The 19,417-nt window shown below is 40.4% G+C and overlaps 1 protein-coding gene across 2 annotated transcripts in view; it reads left to right on the forward strand.

Annotated features, from left to right (window-relative positions):
• Positions 1-19,417, forward strand: part of smoc2 (SPARC related modular calcium binding 2) — a 92,079-nt gene that overhangs the window by 13,630 nt on the left and 59,032 nt on the right. For both annotated transcript variants that reach the window (XM_061961503.1, XM_061961504.1), the window contains exon 2: positions 15,700-15,862. In XM_061961503.1, the coding sequence (XP_061817487.1) occupies positions 15,700-15,862 (163 nt within the window). The remainder of the gene's footprint in view (positions 1-15,699; positions 15,863-19,417) is intronic.

Raw genomic sequence — 19,417 nt, forward strand, 5'->3', positions numbered from 1 at the left:
GTGTTCCTGGGATTAATGGTCTCAGCTTTTCTCATCCAATCATATTGGGTATTGCGGCCAAACTGCTCAATTTTTGTTACAAAATAAGAGTTGTAGAAAGTATTGGAAACTAAAGACAGCCATGACATTATGTTCTTTACAAGTGTATGTCAACTTTTGATCGCGACTGTATTTATATAGTACTAGTCTTATATTGTTAATAAGGAGTTAAAAGTGATTCACTGTGTGTGTTGTGTGTGTGTGTGTGTGTGTGTGTGTGTGTGTGTGTGTGTGTGTGTGTGTGTGTGTGTGTGTGTGTGAGTGTGCGTGTGTGTTGAGTGATGACAGATAAGTGTTGAGGCACGGACATGTGTTCTCACGAAGCAAACATCTCCCCAGTTCTTCATCATTGACATTTGTCTCCTCCTCTTGCCAGCTTTGAAAACTTGAAAAAAAGAGGATCACAGACATACATCTTAAAGGCTCATTAAAAAAATCATTGTATTTGAACATTTTAATCCGATCACTTCAATACCAACGCCTCTTCCGAAGCGTTTCAACGGGCCTCTATATCTTACAGGATTTATGAGAATGGTTGACAGCTCCCCCCCCCTCTGCCCCCTCCCCCTCCACACTCTCATGGACCCAAGGCGACGTTGGCCCCCTCCCTCGTTCCCTCCCTGCCCCCTTTCCAGGTGCATTGCTGCCCTGCAGCCTTGCTCGTCTGAACATAGGAGGCTGCCACCATCCCTCACTTGATTTGTAAGATGTCAGACGCAACAAATTTATTTTATTGCTGTTCATCCCGCACGCTTCAGGATGTGTGTGTGTGTGTTTGTGTGTGTGTGTGTGTGTGTGTGTGTGTGTGTGTGTGTGTGTGTGTGTGTGTGTGTGTGTGTGTGTGTGTGTGTGTGTGTATGAACTGTATGCGTGTGTGTCGTTTGTTCCTGCATGTGGCGTACCATCTACTCTATTTTGAAAAAATTCACAAAGTTAAAGTGTTTCTTTGAGAAGTCCTGTTTGTGGAGTCTGAATAGCTTAAAAAAAGAGTGTGTTTACTTCTAACTGAAAAAAATATGTGCAAATACATTCTTTATAAAAGCAGACAAAAAGGCATTTGTGCATGGATATGATTGAAACTAGCACCTGCATGTTGTTTCTCCCGGTCGAGCTGAGGATGAATCATGTTAGCGTTATGAAACTCCGACTCTCACACTGTAGTGACACAAAGATCCCCGCCATCTTTTTGAGTGAGCCACTCTATCATCCGGTGTCTTTTCAGTCATTGTAGCAGTCACAGTTGGTTGCCACCCCCTTCATCACCGCCGCCCCATTGTGTGGCTTGGCCAGGGGGTTTCATACCATGGTGCTTATACAATGGTGGCATTGACACAGGTGATCCGATGCATTCAGCCAAGAGTCTGTGTTGTCATGTTTCTCTTTTCATGGGTGAGTAAAACATCCTCGGGAGCGACTCCAGGTGCAGGTGTTGGCACAGACTGAGAAAAGACTTGAATGTCAATCAAATGTCCTGAATTGGTCAAGACATATTGTATAAAAATAATCTGCTGTCTTGTTTGTGTCAGTTTGCTGTATGGTAAAAAAAACAATTTTAGAAATTGTAGGAAAGTGTCATCACCAGTGTTGGGTTAGTTACTAAAAACCAGTAACTAGTTACAGTTACTAGTTACTTTATTTCAAAAGTAACCCAGTTACTAACTCAGTTACTTACACCAAAAAGTAATGTGTTACTGTGAAAAGTAACTATTTAGTTACTTCCTTTTTTCCCTTTTTTTTAAGGCTCCCATTAATGCCCTTTTAGCCTTCATTTCAGTACTGTTATTGCACTGGAGAATAATACAATCTGTTGATCAACTTGACATGCATTTGCATCACTGAACTCAGAAAGCAATGTGGTCTACATACAACACACAAAGACAAAGACATGTTTCAAAGGGCCAATTTATTTCAGGCCAGAACAAATTGTCAAAACTATTTTAAATAGCTGCAACATAATGGCACTTTAACTTTAACTTTAAGAAGATAGGATCTAACGCGTTAGTCCCAACACTGGTCATCACTGATGCCTACAGATTCTAGCCAATGGCTTGACTGGGGGGCGTGACTTCCGGGACAAATATGGGAAGTGACGTGAGTTGTGGAGTTCAAAGGTCATTTGAATGGTGCCGGAAAAGAGAGCGAGACACAGAGATTGAGCTCATTGTACAAGAACTTTGCATTTTGTGAAATAAAAAAAGACAAACTGGGAATCTGTCTGAGCTTCTATTCCTTAGGATGTTACAATATTGACGGACGGCACAGCACGGAAACAGTTCGCGATGTTGACGTCACATATCTTGCAAGTAATTATTTGGCGAGCCGCCGTGATGGTAACGTTATGTAAGTAACGTGACAAGCTCTTGTGTTGTTTTAAAGACAAGAACCGTCAGATGATTTCTAGCTGGGTGCGATAACCGGTTTATGTGTTTACACTCGATTAACCTAAGGATTCGCAGCTAAATCTGATCGATTGAGGGGGCCGTAAACAACATAGCTGAATTGGCCACTTCTCGAACCGGATATCCGGTCGCATCAGTTTATCGTTAACAACCCTAGATTATATTTCTAGTGGAAGTCGGAATTTATACATAATTTAAGGCTATGTTCACTGCGCAGGTCAATTACGATGAGTTTTGACCACATGTCTGATTCTTTCATGTCAATACGCACGGTACTATTCATAATTTTTCAAATCTGACCCAGGCCTAATTTGTATGTGGATGCAAATCAGATACAATATTTTTCGGACTATTAGGCAAACTTAAATCTTTTCATTTTTCTCAAAAATCGTCAGTGGGCCTTATGTGTGTGCCTAATGTATGTATTCATTCTGGTTGTGCTTACTGACCGAGAAGCAATTTTATTTGGTATATGGTGTATTGATAAGTGTGACCATTAGATGGCAGTCACACATGCGGACTGCAGGTTGAGCCCATTCAATAAATGACACTTGCAAGTACCGGTAAGCAAGCAACACCAAAACTTTGATGTTTTATTGAGAATATAGAACATTACACCCAGCGCTCAAAAATCTGTTAAATTGTTATTTAGCGGATGTTTTTTTGCCCTATTATGCCAAACCAACCTTTCTTACCTACTGGTACCGGCTATTGTGTACCTGGGATCTGTCCAAAATATTGCGTGTGTCCTTCATTGTAGTCTGTGAAGTAGTCAATAATCTTCTTTTCTTTCTCTTTCGTGTTGTTGTTGGGCATTCATCCTCCACTGTTACCTCTTCAAATACAAAGAAGCATACAGGTCTAACTTATATCTGCCAGTACACTCGCTACAGAAACGCTAAAAACTACAACAAAAGATGACGAGGAGAATATGCTGTTGAAGTGGAGGCACGTAAATAAGACCGTCCAAAAATCGGTGCATCCTGAAGAGATGGTGAGAAAGCGGCTTGAAAACGGTTTGTAATAATAATAATGAGAATAATCTATGCAACATTTTGACCAAATGACATGTTATGTTGAACACAAGGATGTGTTTTAAATGTAGAAAAAAAAAAGCGCTTTTAATGCGCCTTAGAATCCAGTGCGCCTTGTGCATAAAAATAGACCCAAATAGACCCATTCATCGACAGTGCGCCTTATAATCCGGTGCGCCTCATGGTCCAAAATTAATGGGATGTATCTGATGTGACCGCAATCTGAACGAATGGGTCGCGTTCATCTGACCAATACATCATCATAAAGCTATAAGTGTCATAATTGTTTTGCCAAAATAGACGGTTACTAAAAAGAAATAGTTATTAACACATTAGCAGAAAACCGGCGAAAAGTTAGATATTTTAGTACTCACGTCAATGTTCGACCACCCCGGACTCCTCACGCTGCTTGGAGCAGACAACGAAGCAAATGACCCACAAACTGCGAGAGCCAAAATACTTGCTCTTTTCTTTCCTAATCTCCTGCATAAAATAATTTGGTTAAGAAAATGTTGACTTCGATTGAACAAAATTCTCGAAATGTCCACAAATGTGCCAGGACTACTTACGTAAACACACTGTAGCGTGGGTGACGTCATTTGCGCATGTGGATCAGTTCAAATACCCTTTCTGCACACATTTGAATTTTTTTATTTTTTTTGTAAAGTGTAACGACTACAAAAAAGATTGGATTTAACATAAAGTTTGAAAAAGGCATCATGCCCAGCAAGTGTGAATGTGGCTTAAGATTCACACTGCACACAGAACACATGGAGGACATAAAGCAATAACAAGATTAAATACAAGAAAATTAAATAAAACAGTCATCGAAAAGAGAACAATCCATAACTTTTATTTATGTAGTTGTCTTGCACACTGGAAGGCGCGTTGCGTTGCAAGGGAGGGAGCAGCAAATTTAATGGGATGAAGGAAGGAGAAGTGCATTCTTAGTGTAGCATCTAGGGCTGCGCCTAACGATTATTTCTTGAATCGATTATTCTATTGATTATTTTTTTGTTTCATTTGTAGATTTTATATATTTTTGTATGTAACTGTTTTTAGTGTATCGGTGAAACACATTTTACAATTAAACTCCCCCAAAATACACCTACAATTTTCATGTATGTAGAAACTTGAAAAGCATGTTGTTTGATCGGGGTTACAAAATTAAATGACTTAAAAAAGCCATTTGACTTCTTCCGCCATCCCGTAGAATCGCTCTGAATGACTTGATGTTTGAGCTTTGCAGCGGTGTTGCTTTTAAAAGTCATTTCTAATTAGCGTAGTTTACAAAGAACCTCTAAAGGCTTGTTTTCTATGGTGGTATCTAAGGGTGTTCCAATCAGGGTTTTATGCTATCAATTCCGATACTGATCCACAAGTGAGATCAGCTGATACATAGCTGTATAAACTGTACATTTTATGATTTATTTAAGGTGAGTGCTATTGACGATATGATCTGAAAAAAAGGGAATCATAAAATCACCTTACTTTTTGGGATGTGAGCTACTGGTGCGTCATACTACACATTTGGGTATCTAGTGGCAGTATTAACACCGGTACATTTTACTTTAATATATTTAATATCACCTAATGATTTAGCTTTTTAATTTTGAATAACAATAATAATCAGCAGAAAAACACTAGACAGTGTAACAATATCAACTTAGGGCATGATTTACTAAAGGTTTGTGTGTACTAAAACACGTGCAAACCTGATCGCAAACGCAGAGTTGATCTACTAAACGTGTGGTTGGGGCGTGGCTAAGAGGGGGAGGAGTATATTTACAGCTAGAATTCACCAAGTCAAGTATTTCATATATATATATATATATATATATATATATACCCTGTATATATATATATATTTATATATATATAAGAAATACTTGACTTTCGGTGAATTATATATATATATACATATATATATATATACAGTATATATATATATAAATAAAATAAATACTTGAATTTCAGTGTTCATTTATTTACACATATACACACACATAACACTCATCTACTCATTGTTGAGTTAAGGGTTGAATTGTCCATCCTTGTTCTATTCTCTGTCACTATTTTTCTAACCATGCTGAACACCCTCTCTGATGATGCATTGCTGTGTGGCACGCACAAAAGTGCTTTCATCAAATGCACTACAGTCTGGAATCTTCCATCTCTCCCTAGCATGGCCCAAAACCGGTCAATCTTTGCTTCCTGAGGAAGATCTTCACTGCCAAGCACTTGGTAGTCCACTACTTCTTCCCGGAGGCTATCCAGGTCCAATCGCAGCTGCGGCTTGGAACTTTCAAGCGTATTTCTTCATCTTACTCGTCGTCGGCGTCGCCATGGCTGTATCTTCCTCGTTCTTCTGTTTCGTCTCCTTGTTGTGTGCGCAGTTGTGCACTGCACTCTCTAAAAGCCGTATATGTTATTGTCACATATGCATGTATAGTAGATGGCAGTATTGCCCTGTTTAAGAGTATCACAACATTGTTGTTTACGGCAGACAAACTGCTTTACGGTAGACGAAAACGTGACTGCTGTTGTTGTGTGTTGTTACCGCGCTGGGAGGACGTTAATGAAACTGCCTAACAATAAACCCACATAAGAAACCAAGAACTCACCCTCGATCATTCTACAGTTATAACGTCATTGGGTAGGCACGCTGTTTATATTGTGGCCTCCAGCTCCGCCTGAATTACGGGAGATTTTCGGGAGAAAATTTGTCCCGGGAGGTTTTCGGGAGAGGCGCTGAATTTCGGGAGTCTCCCGGAAAATCCGGGAGGGTTGGCAAGTATGATTACATTTTTGCATTTTGGTTTCCTTTAGTATTTTTTCAATGACATGTTTTTTTCACAAGGAAAATATATGATTGAAATATTTCTTATATGAAAAAAACAAGTATGCATCTTTTGCATTTTGAGCGGAGTAAGCGCAGCCTGTCTCTAATGAGCGCACCTTCTGCGGTAAAAAAGAAAAAGAAAAAGTTGTGTCAGTGTAGATGCACTGCAGGACCGCTTCTAAAATGGCCAGAAAAAGTTGTTCATGTCTCCTGCATGTTTGAAAGCATCGCAAAACGCTGCAGGTAGGAGCATTATAACATGAATGTGCAGTAAATGGTGATGCAAAATCCTCATTTAAAAAGGGCCGTCTGCAGCACTTCACAATTGCACACGCAGTGTTAGTAAATTGCACGCAGCACGCCCAATAATGCACTGTATTAGTACACGCCATTTCATAGTTTGCAGATGCTGTATAGCGCATATTTAGATCTTAAGAATTGAGGCCCTGAGAGTATTTGAACCATTTAATTACTCTCTTTTATTTCATAAAATTGTTTAAGCACAATAAAGTCAATAGTATATACACAACCACAGTTAGCAGTAGCTGCTAGCAGTAGCCTTGTCTGTCAACAAAAGGACCAAGTTGCAAGGTATGAGCTACGAGTGACCATTTTTTGCGATCAGCATTGAAAGGCATTGATTGGAAACTGGCGATCACAGATTTACCACTGAAATTGGCCAACAATTTTAGGCGGACGATCAATTGGAACACCACTAGTGTCATCATTTGCCGCAACGCAAGGTACATACCATCAAAATATTTTCATCAGAAATCAGAAGTCGACAATTTGCTTCAGCCTACGCCTACGTATTCTTCCGCCACACCCATGTAAATAATTATCGAGCAATTGTCAGATTTTCAACAAAAAACACTAAGGTTGAAAATACGTTTTTAAATGGGCCCTATCGTGCAAAACCAACTTTTCTTACCTATTAATTAGTACCTGCTGTTCTGAATTTGGGATCTGCATAAGTCCGCTGGTTATTTGAAAACAAAGCGTGGAGGCATTGCAGAGATTTTTATAAGAAAATATTGCCTTCCTAACTACTTTCTCCGAACTGTCTGTTTGGAATGTGCTCAATTGGCTCAATTGGGAATATATTCAGCAGGTCATCCAATAATGGTATAAAACTACCCAAACTCCCTTAGCGTCCGAAATTTGTAGTTTGTGCACGTGCATCTGTGGTTGAGATGACAAAATGCCCAAAATACGACTCTAAGAACGAAAACGCTGTTATTTATGGTATTACCCAACACAGGACAGTATTCAAACCTCCAGTCTCATCTGAAGTAAGAAGTGCCTGGTTAACTTTTTGGTTTCATAAAAATGTGCCTTTAATTTTAAAGAAGTCGGAACCTTCACAAAAAGATGGATTTTCTGAAAAACTACTTTTAATGGCTGGCTTGGTGCCAACTATTTATGGCACTGAAGGAGACATCCATCCATCCATCCATCCATTTTCTACCGCTTATCCCTTCCGGGGTCGCGGAGGGTGCTGGAGCCTATCTCAGCTGCAATCAGACAATGAAACGGTAAGTAGTGAAGTGAAGTGAATTACATTTATATAGCGCTTTTTCTCAAGTGACTCAAAGCGCTTTACATAGTGAAACCCAATATCTAAGTTACATTTAAACCAGTGTGGGTGGAACTGGGAGCAGGTGGGTAAAGTGTCTTGCCCAAGGACACAACGGCAGTGACTAGGATGGCGGAAGCGGGGATCGAACCTGCAACCCTCAAGTTGCTGGCATGGCCGCTCTACCAACCGAGCTATACCGTCTATAGTAATAGCAGTAGGTTAGAAAAGTGTGAAAAATACGTTAGCAATGTTAGCTCTATTTGTTGTGTAGCTAACGTAGTCTCTACTGTAAGACAATAGCATCACCATCCTCTGGCAAAATAAGGATTTAATTTCCTAAAAAGTTTGTTTTAATTGGACCAGTGCCTACTGAGTTCGGCAATGGACGAATAAGGTGTATAATCTGGTATTACGTTTGCGATGTCACTTAACGTACCTTGTAGCCTTGAGCCTCAATTTGTTTACAAGTTGAAGCATCCGTGCAGCGGAGTTATTCACAGGATATAGAATATAAAAGCCTTTTGTCAATATACACATATATACGTACAGGATCTAGTATTAGAAAGTTACAGACTAGGTAGAAGTTTAACCTTAGCCAGCATGTATAGTTCCAGACCTGTAAGTCAGTCGGGTTTTCTTCCTCGTTTTCGTCCGCCCCCATACTCGCCTACTTACTTGGTGCCGACAACAAACCACGGTGAGACGCTGATCTCGCTATATCATCTGGGATTTTGTGTTGTGGTGAAAGTCACTCAAAACAGATGGCTGTTGGCGGTCACCAATGCCCAGAGTGTACAATAAAAGAAAAAAAGCTATACAAATACAAAACAAAGCTGACGGGCAGGGGAAAATGCTCACTTGGTGTGAGGGGGCTTCGTGGGGAGAGGTTAATTTGCATCTGACAACTCCACCTCTCAAAACAAAAGTGGCTTAAAAATAGGTCTGTAAAACAAAATCTATGCAATTTTTTCAGCAAAGAACCACCATTAAATGTTATTTAGACCACTGTTTCCTAACCATTGGGCCGGGGGCCATTGTTGGGCCGCGAGCACCCCCTAGCGGGCCGCCAAAAAAATCTATTTCTCAGTTGTGGTCTGTATGGGCCACAGTGGTAGTCAGTTGTAATACAGTTTCCCCCACTTCTGGCAGTAACGACAATCTCAAACAGAAGAAGTCTGGAGCTAAAGTCATAGAAAATTGTGACTAGAGTGTTGAAGCTGTATTTTCATTTGCACTTAAATTAATATTTATGAATTTAGTTACAATTAATTAATTTTTGTACTACGTAAATGTATATACAGTTATTTTTAATCAGTTTTATGAGTCCCTTCTTTTGCAGTATATTTGATTAATATTCTTTTAATAAGCCTGACCTAAGCCATGACCATTTTTTTGTGATGAATACATATTCATATCATTTGAAAAGGTTATCCGGTAAATTGTAAGTAAGTTAGATATAACTAAAATCAAGAGTAAGATTACTAATTTAGTGTTAGTATTTAAGATGGCCCTGTGCTCTCTGTGATGGAAAAGTTGGGCCCTGAGGTCAAAAAGGTTAAGAACCTCTGATGTAGACAACAAGGAGGTGTTTTTAATGTAGAAGAAAAATCATGATATCACTAGTTTAAGTACTCTATAAGAGTGTCAAAAAAAACGCTTCAACTAAAATGTCTGATATCTGATTTTTTTTAACTGAGCAGCAATCGGCTGATGAGCTGCCGAGCCCAGCCCAGTGCTCAAATGGCTAAAGGTTTTACTCACATTAAAGATTCATTTAAAAGGGATACATGGTTAGGGAGACGCAATTACATTTCCATATTAATACAGGAGGTGCATGAATTCCAGGTGGGTGCGTGTCTTGCCAGAACACCGGCTCAAATTTCAGAACAAGCTGTAACGAGCCTGTTGTCTTAAAGCTGCTTCTATGCTACTAATCCTCACTACCATGGCTCAGAAGTGCGAGACAGTGCAGCTCTAGTATTGTGCTAGACCAGGAGAGCCCGACACAGGTGGGCGGTAACAGACACGGCCGACTCCGACTCCAGGAAAACCATATGCGGCTTGGAATGAAGAGACCCATGTGGCGGAACTGAAGCGAGAGTTAAAGGCATATTCGATCCAGAAAAGGTTGAGAGCCTAGAAAACAGGTTGTTGATGGCAGATGCAGCGTATGGTGGCCTCCGGGTCTTGGTTGGCTCGCTCTGTCTGGCCGTTGGACTGTGGATGGTAGCCAGAAGAGAGACTAGCTGAGGACCCGAAAGATTTGCAAAATGCCTTCTACACAGCTGATGCAAACTGGGGCCCTCTATCAGAGACAACGTCAACAGGAAACTCGTATAGATGAAACACATGTTGAACCAGCAGATCAGCAGTTTCCAGGGAGGATGGAAGTTTAGGTTATGCGTCGAAGTGGACAATCTTGGAGAAACGGTCCACCATTGTGAGAATGACTGTTGCCATTGGATGGAGGGAGTTCTGTGATGAAATCCAATGTTACATGAGACCAGGGAAAGGAAGAATGGGCAGCGGCCTCGGGAGTCCAGCAGGAGTCTGGTGTGATCGCTTATTGTGGGCACAGACGGAGCAAGCCGCAACAAAGTCCTTGACGTTGGTCCTCATGGAGGGCCACCAAAAACGCTGCACTACAAGAAACATAGTCTGATTGACTACGGGTTGGCATGCCAGTCTGGAACTGTGTGCCCAAGAGAGTACTTTAGAGCAAATACCTGGTGTGACACAGAGTTGACCAGTCGGGCAGGCAGCAGGAACAGAAACTTCCTTGATGGCCGCTTCCACCTCCTTCTCCACTTCCCATTGTAGTGCCCCCCCCCCCACCCCCCCACCCCCCCCTACCCAGGATCCGGGCCTGAGGGATGATGGTCTCATGAGGGCTCTCGTCTACCAGGGAGGAGTGCATCCTTGACAGGGCATCAGGCTGTCAATCTCTGATCCAAAATGGTGGAGTGAAGTTGAAGCGGGAGAGGAAGAAAGCCCATCGTGCCTGTTAAGGATTCAATCTTTGGGCGTAGTGCAGATAATTCAATTTTTTATGGTCGGTGAAGGGTAGCTGTGAACCCTCCAAATGGTGCTTCCACTCCTGCTGAGCCAGCAAGACAGCCAGATGTTCCCAATTGCCGGTGTCATAATTTTTCTCTGCAGGCGTCAGGTGACATGAGAAGGCACTGGGGTACAGCTAATCGTTGGACAAGTCAGGCTGGGAAAGGACATCCCCCACACCAGAGTCAGACGCATCGACCTCAACAAAAAATGCAGAATCAGAATCAGGATGAGCAAGAATGTGAGCAGAAGTAAATCATCCTTTTAACAGGTTAAATGCAGCTTCAGACTCTTGGGGTCAAGCAAAAAGGAGTTTTAGTGGATGTGAGCTTCGTGAGTGGATCAACGACCAGATTATAATTGCGGATAAACCGTCGATGGAAATTCAGAAAGCCCAGGAATCTCTGCAGAAGCTTCCTAGATGTAGGAATGACCAGTCGACCAAGGCCTGAACCTTGGCCGGATCGGGTTTCAGCTCTTGCTTCACAATTAACCCCAATAATGAAACTGAAGAAGCATGGAATTTACACTTCTTGGCCTTGACAAAAAGTTTATTTCCATGTAGTCTCTGAAGAACTAAGCGGAATTGTTGAATGTGTTCCTCTAGCGTGGTTGAAAAAACCAGAATGTCATCAAAGTATACAAAAACGAAACTACCGAGCATGTCACGCAAGATGTCGTTTATGAGGCTTTGAAAAACTGCGGGGGCGTTTGGTTAACCCAAATTGCATAACTAAATACTCAAAATGCCCCATTGGAGTATTAAATGCTGTCTTCCACTCGTCACCCTCCCGGATACGAATTAGATGGTAAGCGTTTGAGATCACGTTTAGTGAAAACATTTGTGTGACTAATGGAGCTAAAGTTAAAGCAGACTTGCTTTTTATGGTGAAATCATTTAGCGCCCAGTAATTAATACATGGTCGGAAAGACTTGGCCTTCGACAAAAAAAATCTAGCAGCAAGTGGAGAAGAGGAAAGTTGGATGATAACGGAAGCTAGAGATTATGTGATATATTCTTCGAGGTTTTCGCGTTCAGGCCGTATAGTATATAAGCAGGTAGTGAGTAATGGAGCCTCTGCAAGAAGGTCTATGAGGTGGAAATGATATTATGCGTGCGTTACAGAACACTTTGCCGAGATCATGGTAGGCAGGCAAAACATGTGTGAGGTCGATTTCCTTAGGCATGGTAGTTAGTATAAGTGACAACTGAACGTGGGCTAGCAGACTTGAAGCAGTGGGAGTTGCAAAAAACACTCCAATTTGTTATTGTGAATTTATTCCAATCAATATGAGGGTTGTGTGTGGTAAGCTAGGTTAGCTCGAGGACAACAGGAGCGGAATGAGGGGGAATGAAGAAAAATGTACTCTCTTCGACATGATTACCCGACACACAAAGTGTGAGTGGTTCGGTCTGAAACAGCACATCTAAAAAAAAAATTATAATAGGTATGTTCTGAATCTTAACACAATCCTCATCAAGAAAACAGTCATCAGCACCTGAGTCGATAAATTCTGTTATTTCAAGTTCTTTAGATTTCCAAGAAAGAGTACCTGGCACTGGATAAGAAATGGGCGAACATCGCCAGCGTCCCCAGAAAAGTGTTCAGGGCGAGACAGCAGAGGGCAGGAATCAGCCAGTTTGAGTGCCGGGCTGGAACGTGGTTCGTATCACAGAAAAAAGAGTTTCTAGAGCCTCCATCCTAGCATCTCTGTGGGAGCACAGGCTATGAAGACTGGCGCCAAGCTCAGTAAATGTCTCCTCCTGTTGGTGTAGGCGTAGCGCTTGGTATGCAGGGCCCCATCGAAAAAGTACGCTTCGGATGGTTCCAACTGTCTGGCTGGTTCTATATGTTACACTCTTGTAGCAGAATGGACCCCAGAAACAGAAAAGGCAGAGTTGTGCGTACTAAGTCTTTAATTAAGTACAATAAGGTAAAAAACACAAAACAATGGCACTGGTGGCAAAAAACAGAGCCATGAAAAAATAGGTAGACAGAGTAGCAAACAAAAATACTAGCTAGGAGGAAGGTGGAGGGAATTGGGGCACAACAAAAAAATACAAAGTAACAAAATAAATACTTATCAAATCCAGGCATGGAAATTTAGTGAGGAGATAGTTGTATGGTCTGATGTGCTAGGAAGACGTCAGGGAAAGAACCAGCAACAACAGGCGAGTGCAATCAGCTTAAATAATGAGCATGTGATTGCCAGCAGGTGTGCCCCAAGCTCTAACCTTCCTCCCGCATCCAGACAGAGTCAGGAAAAAGCAGACAGAAAGTACAGGAATGTAACAGTTTTTGTTATTATTTACAAAGTCAGGAAGACCAAGCTCTGACACCGATCATACAGGGAACGGACCGTCACAATCAGACAGTCCGATACTCCATACTTTCTGAGCACTCCTCACAGGACTTCCTAAGGGACACGGTCAAATGCCTTCTCCAAATCCACAAAGCACATGTAGACTGGTTGGGCAAACTCCTATGCACCCTCAAAGACCCTGCCGAGAACCTGTGAAACCCAAATGATTTAACCTCTTAAGGCCCAAGCTGTTTGTTTAAATGATTTTTTTATTTATCTTTGCTATTTGGGCTTATTGGACCCTAATTAGAAATAAAAACTAAAAATCATCTTTTGATATTATGTACTTAGTCCATAAGTACACAAACGTGTACGTCATGTGTAGTTACATACACATTTTTATTTTTACACTTTTTTTTCAAAATTCCATTGTATGTTATACTCTTCTGACACCACCAGATAGCAGTATAAGTGTCCACATAAGCGGCATAAGACCCCAATTCAGAAGTGTACACAAATTTGGAAATAAGAGCTAAAAGGTGCTGTCCACGCATGTGGCCACTAAGGTCTTTCGAGGTTAAATGGGAGGTATTAGTAGTTTTGACTTTTGTTTACTTATTGTGCAATAGCCACTTTCTTTTGTCAAAAATGTATGTCGCATTTAATAACACAGCTTTAATACATGTGGCGAAGTTGGTAGAGTGGGTTGCTGGTTACTGGGGTTCAATCCCCACCTTCTACCATCCTAGTCACGTCCGTTGTGTCCTTGGGCAAGACACTTCACCCCTTGCTCCTGATGGCTGCTGGTTAGCGCCTTGCATGGCAGCTCCCGCCATCAGTGTGTGAATGTGTGTGTGAATGGGTGAATGTGGAAATACTGTCAAAGCGCTTTGAGTACCTTGAAGGTAGAAAAGCGCTATACAAGTACAACCCATTTATCATTTATTTATTTATCTGATTTACAAAATACTAGTGAATTATACATTTAAGAAAATCCACCTATCAATTTTCTACCGCTTGTCCCACTCGGGGTCACAGGGGTGCTGGAGCTTATCCCAGCTGCACTCGGGCGCAAGGCGGCGTATACCCAGGGCCAACACAGATAGACAGACAACATTCACACTCACATTCACACACTAAGGACAAATCTGGTGTTGCCAATGAACCTATCCCCAGGTGCATGTCTTTGGAGGTGGGAGGAAGCCAGAGTACACAGAAGGAACCCATGCAGTCACGGGGAGAACATGCAAACTCCACACAGAAATATCCCTTTATACTGTATATGGGTCCGGAATTATGGTAAAATTAGAGTGTAGAGATAATACGCAAAAGAAGGTATAACTGATATACATTTACCACATTCATTTTAATGCACTTCCATGGTGTCTTAACGTATTGCCCACTTATACCGTATTTTTCGGAGTATAAGTCGCACCGGAGTATAAGTCGCACCAGCCGAAAATGCATAATAAAGAAGGAAAAAAACATATATAAGTCGCACTGGAGTATAAGTTGCATTTTTTGGGGAAATTTGTTTGATAAATCCAACACCAAGAATAGACATTTGAAAGGCAATTTAAAATAAATAAAGAATAGTGAACAACAGGCTGAATAAGTGTACGTTATATGATGCATAAATAACCAACTGAGAACGTGCCTGGTATGTTAACATAACATATTATGGTAAGAGTCATTCAAATAACTATAACATATAGAACATGCTATACGTTTAACAAACAATCTGTCACTCCTAATCGCTAAATCCCATGAAATCTTATATGTCCAGTCTCTTACGTGAATGAGCTAAATAATATTATTTGATATTTTACGGTAATGTGTTAATAATTTCACACATAAGTCGCTCCTGAGTATTAGTCGCACCCCCGGCCAAACTATGAAAAAAACTGCGACTTATAGTCCGAAAAATACGGTAGTTGTTTTAGTCATTGATCGAGGCATAGCAGCATGTCATGCACTTTCTTAACCAAAAAAACTTTCTTCACCAGAAGTGTGTGCCTATTTTTTCCATAGGTGATTCCACATTTGGTATTACAATTGAAACAAAACAAATCACCAAGGTGCCACAATGACATAATGCAGCAAAATACATTAAATCCGAAGCCATCAGTATTATCACTATTTGCCAGCAGGCTTTAGCACATTTTAGGTTAAAAAAGAATCAAAGATGATGAATAAAATAAGGCCACAAACACCAACTGATGATCTCACAAAGTTAAGCTAAGGAATACCAATTTGCAGCACGTACATTGCCTGTGCTACTGGCAGATTTGGTAAATTATGATATGAGTTGATAAAGCATATGAATTTGATTTTGAATGCAGTGTTTTACTCCTTTTTGACATTCTTTTGATACAGAGCTTCCCAGAAATAAGAAATACTGCCACGGTTTCCTCCGCTTATCTCCTACTTTCATTCTTTCTCCAGTTCCTGCGGGTGGATCAGGATAAGGAGTGCAACATGGAATGTAGTGGAGCTCCTCGCAAACCTCTGTGTGCCTCCGACGGCAGGACCTTCACATCTCGCTGCGAGTTCCTTCGAGCCAAGTGCCGCGACCCCCAGCTTGAGGTCATCCGAGGGCCATGCAAAGGTCAGGTCATGAGTCACGCTTCAGCGCCGCCTGATGCTCTCCAATGCACACAGGAAAACTTCTGGGTTAAATTCATTTCAGCATAATTGATTCTTGAGTGCTGGGAGGACGAGTGGGGTTGACATGCTGTGAGTGTGTGGGAGGGATTGCTGCTTACCATTCAAGCACCATTCCAGTTGAAATAAGTTTTGTTTACTATTTATCAGGTGGTTTTGGCACTTACATGAAATGTCCTTTATAGGATATTCATTTGAAAATAGCATGTGTTCTTTTAGACTCTATGGCTCGTCAGCCTCAGCAGCAGGTGGTTCTTGGCTTGAATCTTGCATGGGTGTTAATGTGAGTGAATGTGAATACAGTCCTACCTCGGTTTTCATTGTTAATCCAGCCATTGAAAAGTGAATTCTATGAAAACAATACATTCATTCGCTTTTTGTTTTGTTTTTTAGAGTCTGTGGTGTTTTTATTTTTGTAGTGGTACTCCGTAAAAAAAGCACAGAGACTGAGTCACGAGCGTGTTTAATCGTACTAAAACCAGGACATTGAATGAAAACCGAGACATACTAAAGCTGGGGCGTAAGAAAACTGAGGTACCACTGTGCTGTGATTATTTCTTACATTTTGACATAAAGCTCAAATTCAAAAATCATTCCTACTTGGGATAAGAATAAGTTATAACAATAGTTATAACTTATAACAATTAATCAGTATATCGATTTATATTCCTAAAATTCAACTACATCGATCTGTGCATGGCAAGTTTGCCTTTCAGAAGATAGGGATTGATCCAACATCGATCAAATGTATGTAAACTAAAAAAAAAGGAAAACATTGGATTTAAGAAGGGCAGACTCTATATGAAGTTTAGCAATTTTAACGATAAGGACATTAAACATTACTCAAGTCTATCTGACCGTCTGTAGCATCATCGCCATAAGATGTCAAAATAAGAATGGCGGTTAGCAACGGTGGCTGAGAAAGGTCACACCAAATGCAAACACGACAAGACAATATCATAAAGTCATAACACAGCAACATTCAGCTACAGCACAATTGCAAAAGCCACAACAAATACAAATGCCATGTCAATTTTACATGACATGAAAAGGATTCTAGACTTCTTTACCGACTTTATGCTTTAGAGATTTTTCATGATGATTTAATACAGTATATTAAAAGTTGGTGTTAGGAATCTTACAAAAAGCAAGAGTGTGTCTGACCCTGCACTTCTTTAGATATTTGGCAGAGACATTTTCTCTGGCGTTGTGTTTTATGTCCATCCATCGCTCACATGTGACAAGCGACTTGCCATGCTGCCTGTCACTATCCACGCCATTGTCAACTAGAGATGTCCGATAATATCGGCCTGCCGATATTATCGGCCGATAAATGCGTTAAAATGTACTATTGGAAATTATCGGTATTGTTTTTTTTTATTATCGGTAACGTTTTTTTTTTAATTTTTTTTTAAAAATGTATTATTTATTTATTTTTATTAAATCAACATAAAAAACACAAGATACACTTACAATTAGTGCAACAACCCAACAAACCTCCCTCCCCCATTTATTCACACTCATTCACACAAAAGGGTTGTTTCTTTCTGTTATTAATATTCTGGTTCCTACATTATATATCAATATATATCAATACAGTCTGCAAGGGATACAGTCCGTAAGCACACATGATTGTGCATGCTGCTGGTCCACTAATAGTACTAACCTTTAACAGTTAATTTTACTAATTTTCATTAATTACTAGTTTCTATGTAACTGTTTTTATATTGTTTTACTTTCTTTTTTATTCAAGAAAATGTTTTTAATTTATTTATCTTATTTTATTTATTTATTTTTTTTTTTTAAAGTACCTTATCTTCACCATACCTGGTTGTCCAAATTAGGCATAATAATGTGTTAATTCCACGACTGTATATATCGGTTGATATCGGTATCGGTTGATATCGGTATCGGTAATTAAAGAGTTGGACAATATCGGAATATCAGATATCGGCAAAAAGCCATTACCGGACATCCCTATTGTCAACCATAGTCACGCAGCTGTTAACAGAGTCTTGCAGAGGCCGCCGCCAAGGCGAGCGTACCAGAAACATTACTGCTATACTGCTTTTTTTAGTAAAGATATAAACATTGGAAAGGGAGGACTCCGGGTATAGGAGAGCTAAATACTGGAGTGTACAGGAGAAAACGGGAGTAGGGCTGCAGCTATCGATTATTTGAGTAATCGAGTAATCTACCAATTATAATGTACGACTAATCTGGAATCGGATAAAACACGTTCTAGCCTCAATGCGTATTTTAGGGACTGTTATTTTTTTTTCTGCTTGCTATAACTCAATAAAGGCACATAATTTAAATTTAAATTGCACTAGTGTGCATTATTAGATAAAAGTTTTAAATTAAAACTCTCTGCCGTTCACTGCCCACACAACACCACTCTCATGTGCGCCCTATCGCAGCCACTGTGTGGAAACTATGTTCGCGTATTTGAAGTCCTAGGCACTCCATTAGTTCCATTTTATACATTTGTATTAGTTATACTTATTAAACGATTAAACAAAGCAACCGAATAATTGAATCTTTTTTCTAATCAAATTAACCTATTAATCGTTGCAGCTCTAAACGGAAGGGTCGACAAGTATGCCATTTGTGGCCTGCGGGACAATGTCAAAAATAGAGCAAAAAGAAAAAACTTAAATGCTTATACACATAATTAATAAAAACACAAAGCTTTATCTTTAAATATGTAACTTGTTTTAGTCTTTTTAACAACATTAAAAAATCTGTAGAAATGTCAAAACGGCATTAGTGTATCTTTTGATTTCTCAGTATGCAGCCCTTAGTGCAGGGGTCCCCAAACTCTTTGACTCGGGCCCACATTGTATATATATATTCCTTGCGCACTAATTGACTGAAAGAGCGTGCACTTCCCGCGCGCTTGCCCGACACTGCGACGCAAGCGCGATGTCACGTTATCGATGGGAAAGTGCATTTTTAGACAATATGACTTGCCTCAGTGGCTGGGAGACCCCGAGAGTAACAAGCGTTAGAAAATTGATTAGAAAGGACAGATTAAAAAATATTATAATAATAAAAAAAAAAAATATATATATATATTCTTTATAACTTGGGACTTCCTGCGGGCAGGATTTTGGACGCTGGCGGGCCGTAGCTTGTGGACCCCTGCCTTAGTGGGTAAAGTTTGAATACTCCCACTTAGGTATAGGTCAAGATTTACTTGTTCTACATTTTCAGAAAGGTTAGTTCTGTTTCCACATAACTGTGTCAAAGGTCCATGAATGCATGCTTGGAAGAGTTTAGTGTGGAAGAACTTGAGAGACGTGACTTTACTGCCCTCAGTTTTGCCATGAACTCAAATGTAGAGGAGAGTATAGTAACTCCACATTCATTTTCATTCCCCCTATGCATAATGGCCATGTGAGTCCCAATGGTTTTGTCCATGTAACGATTATAGAACTGGAGAGTAAGAACAAAAGGGGTCATAGAGCTGGTGAGGTCAGGCAGCTCACAGACGTCC

The sequence above is a fragment of the Nerophis lumbriciformis genome, linkage group LG02 (genome assembly GCF_033978685.3).
Source record: "Nerophis lumbriciformis linkage group LG02, RoL_Nlum_v2.1, whole genome shotgun sequence".
NCBI classification, from domain to species: Eukaryota; Metazoa; Chordata; class Actinopteri; order Syngnathiformes; family Syngnathidae; genus Nerophis; species Nerophis lumbriciformis.